General features: G+C 43.2%; 1 protein-coding gene across 3 annotated transcripts; it reads right to left on the bottom strand.

Moving 5' to 3' along the window:
• Positions 1-3,713: 3,713 nt before the first annotated feature.
• zbtb44 (zinc finger and BTB domain containing 44) lies at positions 3,714-18,338 on the bottom strand. Of its 3 annotated transcripts, none has more exons than XM_069718049.1 (6): positions 18,043-18,338; positions 14,702-15,817; positions 12,740-12,824; positions 12,167-12,318; positions 11,055-11,355; positions 3,714-8,106 (listed from the first exon to the last, which is right to left on the bottom strand). In XM_069718049.1, the coding sequence occupies exons 2-6, from the start codon at positions 15,777-15,779 to the stop codon at positions 7,692-7,694; spliced, it is 2,031 nt and encodes a 676-aa protein (XP_069574150.1). In that variant the 5' UTR covers positions 15,780-15,817; positions 18,043-18,338; the 3' UTR covers positions 3,714-7,691. The 3 variants fall into 3 exon arrangements, with proteins under 3 accessions (XP_069574150.1, XP_069574152.1, XP_069574151.1); XM_069718050.1 differs by having other exon boundaries at positions 7,986-8,106; positions 11,272-11,355; XM_069718051.1 differs by lacking the exon at positions 14,702-15,817.
• Between the last annotated feature and the right edge of the window lie 199 nt (positions 18,339-18,537).

The following is an 18,537-nucleotide window of genomic DNA, read 5'->3' as shown; positions in this document are numbered from 1 at the left end:
TCTTGGTTTTTTGGAGCCAGCGGTGACCATATTTGGGTGAGCTGGGAAGGAGCGAGTTGTCGATAATATATATGCCGGGCCACCTATAGTGGAGGCCTGACTGCACCCCATGGCAGAGACACCCCCCGAACATACCTCCAACTGAGATCTAATATCTAATTAAATGCGGAAGTGTTTTCAGAAGGACCACCAGAACACTGGTCAGGAGTGAATTCAGCAAACGGCATCATAATAACTTGTGGAGAAAATATATGAACTTTCTTATTTCATGAGAGAAGTTAAATGGAAGTCCATGGAGGCCGAGGCTTTTTGGAGTGAACCCCTTGTGTCCGTTGGTGGTATTGCACTTTGAGGGATTATTTATTTAATGCCTGTGGTTGTGAGATTGCCCGAAAATGTTCATGCTCAAGTGAAAATATAATGTTAGGTCGGCTCCAAGCTCCTATACACAAGCCTGCATAACAGGTGCCAATGTTCGAATATGAGTAACTTCTATTGAAATATTAGCTCATTTGGTGTAATATCCACAGGGACAAGCAAACTGGAAGTAACAATCTATGGAAATCAATTCAAGAAATACATTTTGCAAGATCTCTTTTGCTAAGCCCCTGTGGAAGGTTGGCTTCTACATTTTCAAAGACAACAGCTGTGTTTTGGTTTTTAAAAATGAAAGCAAAACATAGTAGTTAGCTCTGGCGGCAGCTGTCATGAAGGCAGACGAAGAGAGAACTCAAATTTCATCAACACAAATGAAAGGAAGAAGAAACAGATGAATTGCTTACAGGCTTACTGTGACAGCACATGATTAGTGGTAAAAGTATGCTGCGAAGGCTGAGCCTTTGTTTTCCCAGCAGCACTATCAGATAATGGTTTCATTGGTTGCTGTGAAACGCTGAGATTTTTGTGTTTTATGTTTATCTGCCAGTTTTATTTAAAAGACAAATATGATATTCCACTGGAAAAGGTGAGCTGCATAATGTCCAATGCAGAAAACTACCAGTGTTCGTTAAGTTCCATGACAGACTAATCAATTACCTATCGAGACATAACTGATGCTTTACTTATTTTACCTTTTGTTACTCATCCAAACTCCGCCACGTGCCTTTGAAACAACTCCAAAGGAGATCCCGAACTGCTGAGCAGCTGAAATCCTGTATCAGGCAAGAATGGGAAAACATTTCACCTTCAAAGTTCCAGCAACTGGTCTCCTCAATCCCAAATGTTTACAGTGTTGTTAAAAGGAGAGGTGATGCAACACAGTGGTAAACATGACCAGTTTCAACATTTGATGTGTTGTCTTTGGTCTATTTACAATTAAATATAGGTTTACATGATTTACAAAGTTTTTTTATTTACATTTACATCAAATCCCCCTGCCCGAAGTTTACCTGTCTCTGACCAGTCTGTCAGCAGAGGGCAGAAAGGGGTGATTGGTTCGTCGGACCGATCAACTGTCGTCATTATTGAGTTGAAATATTATTAATACACCAATTAATGCGCTTCGGAAAGTTTGAAAGTCACGCTCAATCTAACACTAAAATGGTCAACGGTAAAAAAAAAAAAGTACTGCCAGGGACCGCAAGGAAACTTTGCCGTGAGTGCAGTTCAGACTGCTCATCATGTGTTGCAGGATTGAACAGGAGGACAATCATCTCTGGGCCCAATCGTGAGTGAACACCAGCGTTGGCCATCCAAGATGACAAACACTCCAAGAAGTGAAATAATGATGCGCCATGCAGATGTGACTCCTCAGTGAATGTTAGTTGGGGCAGTGCCTGTGTGGAGCCTGGAACATAAATGCACTGAATTCTCATGAGCATAACAACGATGCTTTGACTATACTCAACAAAAATATAAACACAGCACTTTCTTTTTTTTTTACTCCCCATTTTTCAGGAGTTGCCGTAAACAATCTGACGCTTCTTCTGTGCACACGACAGCTGTATTTCTCAAAAATGTTGTTCACAAATTTGTTTCGATTTGCGATTGTGAGCGCTTTGCTTCTGCCAAGACAGTCTGGTCACCTGACAGACGTGGCACATCATTACGCTGATTAAACAGCATGATTATCGCAAAGGTGTGCCCAGGACCGGTCCCCATGAAAAGGCCGCTCTAAAATGTGCAGTTCTATCACGTAACTCAATACCACAGATGTCACAAGTTTTAGGAGGGCGTGCGATTTGAACAATGTTGACTGCAGGAATATCCACCAGAGCTGTTGGGTGTGAATTGAATGTCTCATTTAACCACGGTAAGCCGTCCCTCGACCTCGTGAATTTGTAGTACATCGCAACCGCAGGCAACTGCACAGGTAACCGTGCCGCCGGCCCGTGAACGCCACATTCCAGAGACTTCACATCGAAAGACCTACTCTCGTCCCACTCATCCACCGCCATCACTTCGTGTTAACCTCGTGATAACGTACGGCCCCATGTTCCAAGGATCTGTACAGAATTCCTGGAAGCTGAAACCATCCCAGTTCATGCATGCACGGCCTGCGGACGCGCCAGACGTGTCGACCGCTGAGCGTGATTGGGATGCTCTGAATGGGCGTGCGTCTAAATCGGTGTATTCTAATTCCCGCCAAATATCCAGCGAGGTCGCACAGCCGTCGTAGAGGAGTGGACCAGCACTCCGCAGACCACAATCATCAACTCTATGCGAAGGAGATGTGTCGCACTGCATGAGGCAAATGGCACATCTACACTTATCGAGCTTATCTACACAACCAATGATTGGCTTTTTTTTGGTGACCACTCCCAGACACACCTGTGCAACAATTATTCTGTTTACACTTGGCAAAGGTGAAGGTCTCTAACTAACACAGATTTTTAACAAATTCATGAACAAGATTTGAGAGAAATACTTTTTTTTTTTTTTGTATGAGAGAAGTTCTTAGAGCTTTTACGTAAACTCATGAAAAGTAAAAAAAAAAAAAAAAAAAAAAAGCTTCCCAACAGGAGACCTCAGAACAAAAGTCTCATCTGAGGAATCTGAGTTGTAACAAAGTCAATAATTTGAAGCCGGCCGGAGATCTCATCACCTCTGTCATTTCACAGCAATCTTTCACAATTTGTTTTCAAATAACAGAAAGAAAAGTGTAGAAAATTTTACAAAATTTGAACTGAAATACAAAACTTCAGCTGTAACGAGGACAAATGGGCATCATATACTGTGTAGTCTTATAGCTACATTTCTCTCTGTATGTTGGTATATATGAGGCGTTTTTCTGGAATGCTGCTTCTCTTCTCGTTTCCTTGAGTCTCTAAAACACGGGTGATTACTGCAAAAGTTAGCATGACACATAAACCCACAATGGCCACATAAATAGGAAATAAACCAGGTTGCAATAAACCGAAAAGTATCCATCATTTAAGTAGTATGACAGGATGGATCAACTGTACAGAGTCCTGTTAATGGGGGATTAAAAGATTTTTCTCATGACAACTTCCACCGGGATCATTAGACCCCCGGCTCATACGTGTAGGATGTGAGTACTGGATTAAGATTGATTAGTAGAAAATATTACTGTACTTTAGCATAGTTTAAACCCTTAAAAAAAAAATTTGATTTAAAAAAAATCTACTCAGAAGATTGCTCTCCTACATTTCTTTCTTAGCGATCATATACAGTCTATTAAATGTATCACCAAATTCAATAAGCTATTGCTGCTTTGATTAATTAATAAATCCTCACACAAGTTCATTGTCTCATTCTGACTTAAGTTTTTTTTATTTACATTTTATACTTTTACAAAAACAACTCTTTTTTTTTTTTCTTTTTTTTTTTAAGAACAACAGGACTGCAAAGCCAGAACACTAGCAAAGATCAAGAACAACCATAAACTCTTAAATACAGAGTGGTCTTGTCAGTTTTTGAACAGCCAACTGTGGAACACGATCCAGTTAAAACACTCAACACCACAAACGTCAGTTCTCCGTATACAGTGTGCAGGTTGCGTTACTATCTGGGACGTTTTTGTACAGTTTCTCCAAACTACAATTTAAATACAGTATCAAAGACACAAAATACAACATCTGTCTCAAAGCAGATTGTAATCAAGTAGCCTACAGTATAAAGAATATGCAACATAGTATGAGTGTATATTCTGTATATTTATATATATACACACACTGCAGACAGTCACAAAGTGAAGACTACCAAGGCCCCCCATACTCCCAGACTAAGCTGTTCTATTCACATTTAACAAGAATATCCAAAGATGCCATGAAACAGCAACTATAATACAAAAAATCACCAAAAATATATGTCATTATGAAGAGCTACCAGGGTTGTTTTTTTTCTTACATTTTTCCTACTTCTAAATAAACCATATTGGACTGGAAAACATATACAACATCAAGTGTACATTGAAAAGGCATGTCCTGTATATAATAAAGATATTCTTTTAAAACATTGCACATAAAAAGGGATAACATACAGAAAAGAAGAGGGCATGCGGAACAAATAATCAGAGCTACGCCAGATGAAGAGTCAACAACAAATAAGGCCTTGAACAGAACGCACCGCCAACTCAAGACATGCTCTCCTTCCACTTCACAGAACAATATGAACATGCAACTATAGAAAACAAACACAAGGGAGCTGAATAGAACCAGTCGTTTGATATCAAAGCTTTGATCCTCGTTTCACAGATCAAATGGGGTCCTTTGCCTATTTGATTCACCTTCAGTCACATTTGATTCAAACAAAATGATACATTCTTTTTTTTTAATTTAAATATATGTCTATATATATATATATATATATATATATATATATATATATATATATATATATACATATCTATATATATATATAATTCACCATTCCAAGGACAAAATGAAAACCTTTAAAACGACACCAGTCCATTTATTGCACACCATCGGTTCACAAAAATATTTTGGGCACTTTTGCGTTTTCAACAAACAGCAGCATTTCATTATAAAAAAGTTATCTGTTTACACACACCGAACACAACAGATGAAAAGCATGACATACAAATGGAGAATAGAAAATCTTCTTTTTTGTAATTCTGACATTGTGCAACTAGAGTTAATAGGTCCGTTTACTAAGGCTAGCCTCTTAAATGCACAACATCATACAGTGTTTTAAGGGGCGAAAACAGCAGGACCCCTTTGCTAAATAGCATGGACCACTTAGAATGATTATCTCTTTCTTTTATTATGTGCAATTATTGATTGCCATGGCAAATCCCCAATGAGACAGAGAACATTTGGTCCTGTAGGAAAAAAGCTTGATTTGTACCCACACAAAAAAGGGCAAATGGCACAACATTTAAAAAGTGACTGAAAGGATGGCACAGGGTGACACCAGCTCTTATTAAGACAGCTCTCATTGGATTTCAATGACCAGGACAAGGGGGGGGGGGGGGGATGCCCTCAACCACAGCAATATTCATCTTCACATTTACAATCAACCCTGTATGTGAGGTTTTACATCCTGCTGGGATAATCCGAACGTTCGTTTGTCCTACTTTTAGGGGTTGGGGGGGGGGGGGGGGCAGAAAACAACAGTGAACAAGGAGCCCAGTTACAGTCAGTAGCATTCAACTCGTGGATTATCACGAGCGTCATTATCTTCTCAATATACAGGCACAACAATGAGTACGAGAACGGCAACCATGTTGGCACCACGTGAGTAACAGGAGTTGGGGGTTTGACCCAAAATCAGCAGAGAAAAAAGAAAGAAAGAAGTGAAATGAGTAACATCACGGACAGGCTACCGCCGAGCTGTGTTGATCAGCTCCCGCTTAACACGTTTATCGTTTTCAATGGTTCAACTCACAGTATTTGCATTCACACGTTAGCACGCAGCTGGTCGCTTCTCAAACGACGTTACCACGCGAACACCCGACGGCCTCGCGATCCGCGCCGACTGAAAAAAAAAAAAAAAAAAGTGCCATCGCAAGACAGCCGCCATACTGTTTGTCTCGCTTCCCGCTTCCCAGGCTGCAGATTTACAGTAAATGTGCACTCACAGAGCACTTTATTAGGAACACCGGTGACAATGCAATGCAACGGCACAACAGCTGTCATAAATTCCACTTTTTACAAAGCGCGCATTTTCAGCTTTAAATGATAAATCTACTTTATGTTTAAATTGAGGTCGTAGCAGGTGGTGGTGTTATTATATTATGTTAATCCTCCAATGATGTGTTTTAATTGGAGGAACTCAAAAAATTAGGAACATGTTAAGAAAAAGGGTGACATTTTTGGTAGAGCTTTTGTATTGGATTGCATTAGATTGCGTAGGTATTTCTAATAAACTGCTTAAACTGCTCAGTGAATGGAAAAATAATAAGTTGGTGGTTAACCTCAAAGTCACACAAGGCTGAAACTTTTAAAAAAGACAATCATGTTGTACCAAAAGAAAAACGTCACTCCAACAGACATGCATCCTAAAAAGATGTGACGCCAGATATGAACATCTGTAACAAACTGAAAATTAATTGCCAAACTTCAGCTGGGATGAAATGCTACATTTTCACATCTTAAGTGATCATTTGGATATACAACACTGCAGTTGTGGGCCAACCTTGTAACTCCATTTTTTTTTTTTTTTGTTCTTGTTGGACATAAATTTTAGTTTTATTTTGTCGATTACCCGGGTTGGATTTCCAAACAAAAGATGCATCAGTGCTGATCCAAGTTGATTGTTTAGGTTTGAGTTTTTTTGGAGAAACAAGGTTTGATTTAAGTGTTCTTTAAAAATAAAAATAAAAATGTCCAAAAAATGATATATGTATGTGTCTTTAGGGAATATTTTGTCAATATATTTCAAGTTTTAAACATTTAAAAATGAAATGTACTGTGTTCATATTGATCAAAGAAATGCACATACACACCTGACATTTCATATTTCACAACACCCAACATACACAGCATTCAAAATAGTAAAACTACAGTACAAGCTATTGCAGTATAGATAATATTGACATTTAACAGTTTGCCTATAGCGACGGCACTGAAGGAATAACACAGTCTCTGCCCATACAAACTAGCCTTACCACTACAAATGAAATACAAGGAGGTTTTTTTCTTTAGCTCAGTTTGTAAAGACTTGATTTGTCACTGTTGGCAAAGTCAAGACCTTTTCTTCCTCTCCACGTCACTTGGGTTAAAATGGGAACTCTCAGGCACTTTCCAAAAGTAGAGCAAGGCTTGGATTTAACAGACCTCAAATTGGCTAAGACAGAAAAGACTTTAGTAGCTAGTGCTGCATTCACGTCATATGGGAAAATACAACCTTCCTGCTTCAAATGACTCTGAAAAAAAATACTGCCTACTTGCATTTCCAGGTGGTAAAAATGCTTTGAAAGTCAAACCTTCTGACTTACCGGAACCTCATATCATCAGTCAAGTTTAGGAACTGATATAATCATTGTAAAGACAATTATCTTACTTTGCTGGATTTGGTTTGGTGTAAAAACAAATAAGTGCGTCTTTGTTGCTTGTAAGAAAAATGTCATCAAGCCAACTGATGTCTTCGGAAAACTTCCATCACTTGCGTTGTGACGGCTTCACGTGATCGTGATGATGATGATGATGATGATGACGATGACGATAACGCGTCCAAGTCGTGCCTTTCAGCCGTCAAATCATTTCAACAGATATTCCCATATGACATGACTGCATAATAAGACATGACGGGCAAGTAGAAGACTTGAATCACTCTATGGTAATGGAAGCCACATCCTTGGCCTGAGCATGCTGCTGCTGCTGCTGCTGCTCTTCTTCAAACCCCTCTGGGGAACTGCCTCCTTCACTGTGGTCCATCTTGGCCTCCTCTGTCATGGCTGCCGTCTCGTCGGCGTCCATCTTGAGGGAGGCTGGGGCTTCCAGGGGATCCAGGGGCTCGGGTGAAAGGAAGCCAGAGGAGCTCTCACAATTCTGGGTGGAGGAGGAGACCTGGGATATGACGGGCATCTGGACTGAGGAGGAGGATGAGGCGGCAGTGTTGGTGGAGGTGGAGGTGCTGCCCGGGTAGACCGGGTGATGTTGGGACTCCTCCAGCTCATACTGGACTCCCAGCGCCTCCTCCTCCTCCTGTACCTGGCTCAGGTAGTCGGGCACGAGGAAATCACTGCAAATACCAAGAGAGAACGTTGAGTTGACCGTCCTTTCATTTGGTACCTTCACACAATTTTCTAATTTTCACATCTATACAGTGGAAAATACACGTTTACACACACACACACACACACACACACACACACACACACACACACACACACACACACACACACACACACACACACACACACACACACACACACACACACACACACACACACACACACACACACACACACTGTAAAGACAGCTGCTCTCTAAATTACTGCACAGTAAACCTTTGTGATTTGAAATAATTCCCTCCAAAAACGAGGCGATGTCTTCACTGTGACTGTGCCTGACATTTAAAAAGGATACTTTAAAAACCTTCAGAGAAAGCCATGAGATGTGGTATGAAGACAAGACTTCACCACTCGTGACACAGAACATTTACCCAAACCATGTAAAAGTGAAGTGACAGAGACTTTATTCCAATTAAAAATAGGATCAAAGTGTTCAAGCATTCAGTAATTTGCAGTAAAGCTGAGATGATTGGTCCATTAATTGGTGTGCCGATCTAAAAGGTTGTTGGATTGGTTGTTTAGGTCAAATCTAAAGGCTCCAGCATCACGAACGTAAAGATGTGTTGCTTTTCTGTCTTATGTGATAATGAACTGATTATCTTCAGGCTTTGGACTTGCAGCCTTGCCCTCCTCGTACTCCAGTAATTTGGTATTTGGTTATCAGTTTTCCACCATGCAGGACGTACTCAATCAGAGGGATATTTCCCACGATGCCTTTTAACAGCAACAAGATTTGTTATACATATACTCAACGGTGTTACGGTATTGAAACAGAAATAATCAATATGCAGGTAAATTGTTTTTATCCACCCATCCTCTGCTGCTTATCATGGGACCGTTTACAGTCAATTATCCTCCCTGAAAAAACACTGTGTTGTTGCCCCAGTGCATTCTGGTCCAAAGAGGCGACTGCTTCTCTGCGGTTGGTATTTAAGCGTCGTCTTGGATTTTATCGCCGCGTGACAGCTTTGTTGCATGAAGCGCAGGTTTAAGAAGGTGTTTCACATTAAGAAACCTGCAGCTAACAGAACACATTGCCGGCTTTGCGCCCGCTATATTGTGGCTGCACTGAAAATACCTGAATGTCATGTCTTTATCTACAGAAGGCCAGAGAGGACGAGGACCAGAATCCCCCTCTGGCAGTCCTAAGGCTGCACTGCAGCTCTATTAGGATCACAAACACCAGAATTACCTCCAAAACTCGGAGGTGCTTTTTGTGATTAAGTTTGCAGGATCGGTTACTTTTAGCCTCGACAAACGCAAATAATGCCTGAACGGTTCAAGCGAATACACAGAAACCGGTGCTCGTCTCAGCCACAACAAGGCCGGGCTTGCGCTCTTCATCACGTGATTAGTACCTACAAAAAAAGTCCATTTGGAGTCTTATGGCAGAGTATCTTTAAAATGTAATCTATCAAACACCACGTTCCTGCGGCAAACGGTGGGGAATAAAGTGAAGAGGTCAAAGGTAACTGACAACAACTGAATCTGACAAACTGTTCTGGAAATAAGCGAGTTAGAAAAAAAAAATGAAATAAATACAGTGGAGTTAACATATCTTTTTATGTGAAGACTTAGGGTGGGAGTCAAGAGTCTGACTGAACTGCCAGAGAATTCTCCACACTGTTATAATCTCAGGCGCAGACCTTCTGCTATAAAACTTTTGAGGAGTCAATGGCCCATTTGAGTCCTGCTGACCTGTGAGGGCTTGAGTTGATTAAGAAGTGGAAAAGTCTGGGAAATAAAAACACACTCTGAGTTCATAAAGACACTGTGTTCTGACTCTCAGTGGGCTTTGTGGGCTGAGCTGCTGTTAAAAAGCAAACAACCCACGCTATCAAGTTAAGAAAAGCCAATTCATGTAGAAACAAATACAGATGACAAAGGGATGAAAGTTGTGTTTTGCAGGTACTGTATGACTTCATAAACAACACTGGAGCTTTGTCAGGTGTTTAGAACACGATACAGCTGAGTGATCATTTTGGCAGTAGGTCAGTGTATTAAGAAAGCAGCTTGAATTTGGACACCGGATAACCCACTTCAACCTCACATCTTATGGGATTTTGTCAGTCAGCAGAGTCGAAACAGACTTGAGGGATTTGCAAACTCCTCTCAGCAGTGGATGTTAAAGTTTGACATTTTGGGAAATGCACTGATTCCCTTCCTTGCCGAGACTGAAATGAGAAGATTGACACCACTCTTGTGTGTGCAGGAAATATGAAGCCATGGCGAGCAGCTGCTTTACTTAGCAGAGGAAGAAGACTGGAAACAGCCTGACTCGGTAAGAATATCCACCCAGCAGCACTTCTGAAGCTCTTTAATTAACACGTCGTATTTCAATCGCTTCGTCTGTACTAAAACTGTGGTACATAAACGGTATTCAACGAGTCATGGGTAGTTACGTTCTGGGCTATTTTTGGATCGATACCAGTTTTAAGACAGCCGGCGGAAACGCCAGGACTCGGGAGTCCGGAGCATAACCTGGTGTAAAACCAAGAGTAGTTGTATTTTACTCCCCCTGCTTCCACTTTTAATGCCAAATGAATCGAACCAGCTGCTGGTGGTAACTTCACAGATATTAAGAGTGGTTTCTGATTCTCTCATTCAACCCTTGCAAAGAAAAACAAATGAGTGCACTTCCAAAAATGTCAAATTGTTTAAAACAAGCACACAAAAAACAAATCAAAAATTTCCCACAGTCAAATACGACATGTACATTTGATCTGAGCATTCAAATCAATTGCAATCATCTGAAAAAAAAAACAATTCTACACAACCAAAGTCACGACAACGATTCCAATGAAATTCAGGTGTTAGAAATCTACAACTGAAGTTATTTTCTGATCCAGGTGAGATCTGAGTAAATGATGGGGGTCGGCGCCCCCGGACTCCTCACCTGCTCTGGAAGTAGTTTGCTAGCTCGGATGCCTCATGGTTCAGACTCCTCAGGTGTACAATTAAATTGCCAGAGTTGGTGAACATGGCGCCGCACGTTTTGCACTCATAAATCCGCGGCTTGCGGATTATGTGTCGGGAGACCCTCATGTGGTGCTTATATTCACCGAAGGACGTGAATGTGGCGCTACAAATCTGGCACCGGAAACAGCGTTTACCTTCGTGCTTCAGCCGATGCATCTTTAGGGAGTAGGCCCGTGTGAACTTTTTCCCACAGCGGTCACACTGGAAAGGTTTAATGCCTGAAGGGAGAAGACAAAGCCAATGCTTGTTGATCTGCACATTAGCATCACACGAGTGTCGGTATTGATGTGCGGGGTGAGGTGGAGGGCTTCACGTTGACCGCGCTTAAACAGCACAGTCAACCTCAGTCGGTGCTTCCCAGAACGCTTTGCGACAAACAGTCTCATGGCCAAGGTGGATACGAGGCACGTGAAAAGTGCAGCGACCGACTGCCGCTCAGCTCTTTATGCAGATCTCCGTTAGCGCGACCTACTCGATGTCGAGTTTTGACGAATTCCAGTTCACAATTTAAAAGGACACCTCTTATGCGTTTTCCCGCATTTTCGTTCATCTGTTAAATGTTACAATTGTCAGATGTTCGTATGAAACGTGGCCAGAGTTTCAAATAATGAGGTAAAGATATGTAAAAGTAAGGTTAGACTGCTCTGAACATTTAGTTTGTGCCCAGCTCACGTCAGCGTGTCACAGATGTCGTCATATGGCCGTCTGACACTCCGATCCGGCCCGCTCTACGTCTATATCACCCCAAAAAATCCCCCGAGTTGACAAACAGTCGTTAGTTCAAGCCAACGGTCGATGAGTCCTTGCGTGTTTATGATATTAATTTCATTATTTAAACACATTCATGGGGTTGAAGGACTGTGAACGTGTTCCCCGAGGTCAGACAGTCAACACCGAGTTCTACTGCGATGCACTGAGGCGTCTGAGGGAGAACAGACGGTGAAAACGAACCGGACTGTAACAATGGTACATCGTGATATGTCTTTTTCATGCCCCCACCCACACCCACCCCACCCCCATTTCACCTACCGGAGTGTATGAGCATGTGCTGCTTCAGGTTTTGAATGCGCGTGAATCTGACGCCGCAGGTGGGACACTGAAAGGGCCGGTCGGGGCCGTTGGTGCCGGGCCGGGCCGACGGGCTGATATAGAGGTGGTACGGATACTGAATACCTTCCAGCCTGAGGCACAAGAACAGGGAAAAACAAATGTTTATATGTGTTTATACATACAAATAAAGCCATTCCGATACGAATGCTGAAAGGCATCATCTTTGACAGCTTAGTAAAGTCACTCTTTCAATAATTCCTCCTGAATTGTGTAAGTTTGAAAGAGTTTGAGGACATTTGACACTGTGTGGTTGGTGACGATATTGACGTGCGGCAGGTTGGTTAAAGTCGGAGGCTACGTTAGCTTTCACGTAAAAGTGTATTACGTGTGTTTAGTGGCTCGAGGCTGGCACAGTACATGACCAGCATTCTTTATATCACCTACGTTTATTATCGAAACAGGTGTGGCTCGCCCAGTCGTGAGGCTCACACGTCTATATGTTCTTTCAGTGCTCGTGACTCGTTCGCTGCAAGTTCGAACAAATCGTGATACCTCTCATCGTCTTCGGCATGTCCTCCAGCGCTCGAGGTGCTCTGCATCGACGGCAAGCCCTCTGACACTCCCTCATCCATCGACCCTGGAGAAAGGAAGAAGAAGAAGAAGAAGAAGAAGAAAAAAAAAAATCACTCACGGTGGCTGCCGACTAACTTTCTGACTCGAGTATAAAAGCCTGAAGCACGTCGTCTTGGACGGGGTTAGACTAATGTACTTTAGATCTTTAAAGACTAATCCCCTATTTAAGGATTGATGCTATTGGATAACAATGCACTGGGCTATTGCACAGTTTAGGAAAAACTGACGAATGTTTCCATTTTCTCTTTTGTTTATGGCAGTCGCAGAAAAAAAGCCTTTCAAACAGCATTCGGGCCACTGGACAATAAAACTTTCCACTGAGACCAATACAAATAAAAAAATCCTGTGGGTGGCAGGCAGCTCTGAGCAGGGTGAGGCAGGTCTGACTGCACGTTTTTACAAAGTAACACTGTGTTAACTGGGTCAGGACACAGCCTCTATTTCAACAGCGATAAAGACAGCAACACCGGCACTAGAGCTACCGTTATCTTTAGTCTACCGATTAGTCCATCAAATAATTGTAGAAATTGGAAACAAAATACTTTTGCTTCATTAAAAGAGCAACGCTGAGTATACAAAAGAGAAAACCAAATGCAATTGAAATCTATTTAGATGAACAATTTTCCCTTTTCCTTTTAAGAAAAATCAACATGTTTATTGCTTAAATTGCATACATTTAGTATATTGAAGTGCCAAAGTGAACTGCGAGTACTGCATCCTTTATCTTAAACACCGAATGCGGATCGTGTTATAGGTGTACTGCTGTATTCACAGCCTATGCAGCTCGCGCAGCTCCGCAACAATCAGTGAACATCCGTCCTGATAGCAGCCAACGCTGCTGCTCCACACACACTCTGCTACATTAAGCCAGTTAGCCATTAGCCCCCACACGGCAGCCAAAACACCGGTGATGCAGCTGGAGCTCATCGCGGTTGGGCAAGAAAAAAAAAAAAATGGCATCGAAAAATCCAGTCGGACTTGCAGTTGCATATCGCATCACTACATCACCCTTCAATCCCCCGGTCTTTCAAGTGGGGCGAGAACCGCATTGTTCTTCTGCAACTACGCGTGTAGAATAGTTATGAAATCATTTTGAGGATGAAGCTTTTTTTTTCTTTCTTTTTTTTTAATAAAACTAAAACAAAGCCAACTGTAATAATTGTGTCGGTAGGCTACAGCGCGAAGCAGGAAACAACAACAATAAACACAAAACAGAAAAAAAGAAACCATTTTAACATTTGTTTGAAAATGAAGGAAAAATGACCAAATTAAGGAAGTCAACAAAATCAGGCAGACAAAACACTTCGCTTCTGAAATGCTTCTGGTGGGAAATAAAGCGACACCCGTAGGTGACGTGATGGAGCAGTAGCCAATGGAATCCCCCGGTGAGGACCGCATACACGGTGGAGTCATTGCTCTTCAACACGACTCATGTCCTTAACTTACAATTACCGACAAAAGTTTGTTAAATTGAAAAAAAGAAAAAAAAAGTTTAGTTACACAGAGCAGATTTTGGGTCGTGTGTGTGCTAGGCTAGTTCAGATGTGGTTTTAGTTCAGCTTGAAGTGATCCTAAAACTTTGGACACGGCATCGTTTCCTTTGCTCTTCCTCAATTTCTCTCTTTCTCCCTTTGGCAATCAGCACCACCAAATCATGTCTTCCTCACCTCGTGTGTTCACAGCATCAGTGTGTTGCGCGACAGTATTAATCCTCTTTGCGCAACACAGTGAGCTGCATGGAGTTATGTGGACAAATTACACAAGTTACTCGAGGAATCTTTTCAGACCTAAATAGCACATTGTTATGAGATTCTTTTTACAGTTTTTTTCTTTGAAATGAGTATTAATGTAAAGTTAAATCATAAGACACAAAATGCCCACCTATAGAGGAGGACTGAGGACTGATAAGGAGCTCCTCCTGGACCTGCTCACTCCCTGGCACTGTCTGCTGGTCACTCAGTGAGCTCTGAGAGGCACTGACGGGCTGTGACGACGCCTCCTGGACCTCCTCGTCGCTGAGACGCTCCACCTTCACCCTGACGTCCTCCTCTTCTGCTGCTACGGGGGACGACACCACCTTAGAGCTCTCGCATGTCAGGAAGTCACTGAGCCGCCGGCCGACCACCACCTCCGAGGTTCCCGGGGTGCCCTGCTCCAAACAGCGAGGGCTTTCCGGGAGCTTTGATTTGTCCGAGTGGAACCTCCGGTCGATGCCGAAAGGGAAGGTCCATGGAAAGGCCAGGGAGGACTCCACCGGCTGGGCTGTGCTGTCTGAGAACGAGGGGGATGGGTTGGGGATCTGAGGGGAGGTGGTGACCATCTGTGTAGTGCATTTGAGCGGACTCTCGGGCGACGCCATTGTGACGAAGCTTTTGCGTTTCCGTCGGGATTCGCGGCAAATGGGAACATTTCTCTCCATTACGCTGCAGTCAGACGACACGGGAGACACGCTGCCGTCCAACGGCGTCAGGGCACAATTCGACGAGGCGCTCTCTGGTGCGGATTCGTGCGGTTTATCTGCGGTCATGTTGTTGTTGTTGTTGTTGTTGTTGTTGTTGTTACCTGGGCTCCACAGAATACTGGACTTCATGAACTCTGAGCAGGTGCTGGCCACAGCAAACATTTGCATGTAACTTGCAGCCGCCAGGACATCAATGATATTCTCTGTGCTGATGGAAAGGGTTGATGTGTAGGCATATTCCAACAGAGGTGCAAAACCACTGACTGTCACGTGATGAAGGTCCAACACAAACTTGTCCTCCTCCTCTGGCCGGCCCACCAGTTTGGAGCGGAAGAATTCACTGCAGCAGGCCAGGACCACTTTGTGGGCCAGGAAGAGTTTGTCTTGGACCCGGATGGTGACATCACACAAGTGGCCCTCATTGCGCAAAGCGTTAAGCTTATCGAGCATCTCCTGGCTGTGGGAGGTCGAGCTGTGGGTGAAGGTTTTAACCCCCATTTTGGACTCCCTTTCTGACTGTGTACAGGAAATGCGTCCTGCAGAGAGATAAAACAAAAGACTTTAGTTCAAAAAGATCTATCTCTGATAAGAAAGAACGGGGCGGAGGAGGGTGGGGAGGGAGGGGGTGAGGGGGCTATTGGTAAAAGAATATGTATGCTGGGCTTTGTTATTCTGATTAAACAACATCACATCAATATCGTGCGTCTAAGGTCATGTCAATGTGTCCGGCGTAAACTAAACAAAAATCCAGGCTCGGCAGTCAAAGTACCGGGTGTGAAACCACAGATGTCGCAGCACACACTCACTGACCCGCTCTGCTAAAAACCAAAAGCACAGCGACAAAATGAGTTGTTGGTGGATGAAAATAGGAAAGTGCACTGAGGAAGGCAGTGGGGTGTAGGTAGAGAGAAATACGAAGGTGCACTCTTAGGGGAAGGCATGGCAAGGCGAGCGGCGGGGGGAGGAGGGGGGGGGTTGAAAGCAGGGTAGGGAGCACGGAGGACAAAACGCCAAGTTATGTAACCACAATCAAAGCAGATGCGCAGCGATGCGAGCCAGACCCATGTGGAGGCCAGTGCACTACAGGACGCTCAGCAGCTGTCTGTGAGACATGTGGATTCTCTGAGGCATGAGATTTTCCATCAAACAAAAGCTCAAGTGAAGGGGCTCTCGCAGGGAGAGCGCGCTCCCCTTCACACACACACAGACCAAAGGAAAATACTCTTAGGCTATGTTGGCCCACGGAAAGGCAAAGTGAATTATAGACCTGGGCTGCAGTGGTGCAACAGGAGAGTGCCATGTCTGAACCAGCAAACAGGGCTAATAGAAAAAAGCTTTAATTCCACCGGAGGGTGGGGTATATATATATATATATATATATCCATCTTGCACAATTACATTTGTAAAAGTAAATGCATCTACTGATTCTACAAATATTTGCTAAGAAAAAGTAAAAACCTCTATTTTGCTTTATGTTTTGCTCCAAATTAGTCTCTTAACTTGTTGATTAAAGAGAATCATTCATGTTATCAACAATATGTAACTGATCAAATAAAACTATAATAAAACTTCAAAAGTAGCTTTGATCAACAAAAAAAATCCTACACAATATTTTGATGATACATTTATAAATAAAGGCCTTGTGACGGACTGGCAACCTGTCCAAGGTGTACCTCGCCTTCGCTGCTCAGTATAAAGCAGGTAGAGATAAAGCAGATGGATGGATGGATTCATAAAGAAAAATAATACAACTTTTCTGGCTGCAGCTTCTTAAATATGAGTAGCATTGATTGTTTCTGTTTTCTGTTAATTGTACACCTTCGCTTTGTTTTGTTTTTTGTTCCTTCATGTGGTCAAACTGAATGAGCTACATGGATCTATCACTGTGCCATAGGTTATTAGTTATGAACATGGTATAAACATAGAGATGAATTTATCAACAACAACAAGTTCACAAAAAAACATTCTCGATGGCTGTAGGGCAGAGGGGGCGTGGCCTTGGGACTTCTTCTCTGTTTACATCACGTACGAGCAAACGACCACCGGCGCTGGACACCGGGCAGGGCTGATCGTCCAAGTCAAGCAACACGTGTGTGCGTGTAGTTTCTAATGCACAAGATGCTCAGCAACCATGCTTACAACAACAACCATAGTTTAGCAAACACGAGCTAACAGTATCAAGCCAGCGTAACAAATCAGCCAGGAGATGAACAGTACATCCGATTATAACTGTCAAAATAAAAGACACGTGGCTGTTGCGACGCTTTCAGCGTATTATCAAAATGCAAGTAGTTGTGTGTGCATGGATATACGTACTGGAATGGCAGCAGGTCTAGAATATCTATATGTACATGTCGATGTAAACAAACATGTCCTCGAGTTTGAAGTGATTTAACATCTACTGTTCGTGAATTGTTTGTGCATTTTATACGATTTACACTTTTCCATCCCACGTAAATACAGCCACTGCAATTCACACGTCATGTTGGGCACATCATTAAAATGTACAAAACTCAGTTCGGTGCGGTCCATTTATTTTGAAGATGAACTCGCTCCATTTCCGTCTCAACTGTCGTGTTTTGACGCGGCTGCTCCACATTAGCTTACTGCTGTTAGCTACCAAGCTTGCGCGAGCTGACACAACAACGGCGCCATTAGTCGGCTCGTTCGCTCGTATCAGCGCCGAGACGGCGCAGTAGCCGCGCAAGAGTCCACACAGCTGGGTCAGCGACATCAGACACACCGCACGGAGGGGATTTACCTTGCGGGGTGAGGCCTGCGATAGCGGCCGGGCCTCGGGATGCGAACAGCTCAGCTGACAAAAGCGGTCGGAGACAGCGGTGCGCCCTGCCGCTCCACTCCGCTCGCTCACTCACATTCCCCGCTCTTCCCCAGGCGGTTGTCAGCCTGCCAGCCGCCAAAAGTCACAGTCTCGTTAACGCTCGCATGAATTCACATCACAACGAGCCGACGTTAAAAGTTGTCGAGGTGCCGTTTCCATTCCTTTGTGCTCCCCGCTGTCCTTTCTGCGCTGGTGTTTGTACCCCCACAATGCAACGCGCATCTCTCACTGTACCGTACTGTAAGAAGCAGGAAGTGTCACCTTTAAGCGACATGTACAGCCCGGGAGTTCCCGCTGTTTATGTTGGGATGGCCTCTGCGGACCCGTTAAATCCCGTCGTAACACAGCCTGGTAGATGTCCTGGGAACACACATTTTATTCAAAAGATTACACGCCTATCTTTAAATGTATTCA

This window comes from Brachyistius frenatus, unplaced genomic scaffold, assembly GCF_029030835.1.
Source record: "Brachyistius frenatus isolate BFR_SWC_R1_liver_20210118 unplaced genomic scaffold, ASM2903083v1 Contig_185, whole genome shotgun sequence".
Classification (NCBI taxonomy): Eukaryota; Metazoa; Chordata; class Actinopteri; family Embiotocidae; genus Brachyistius; species Brachyistius frenatus.
This window is presented reverse-complemented; position numbering and strand designations above follow the sequence as displayed.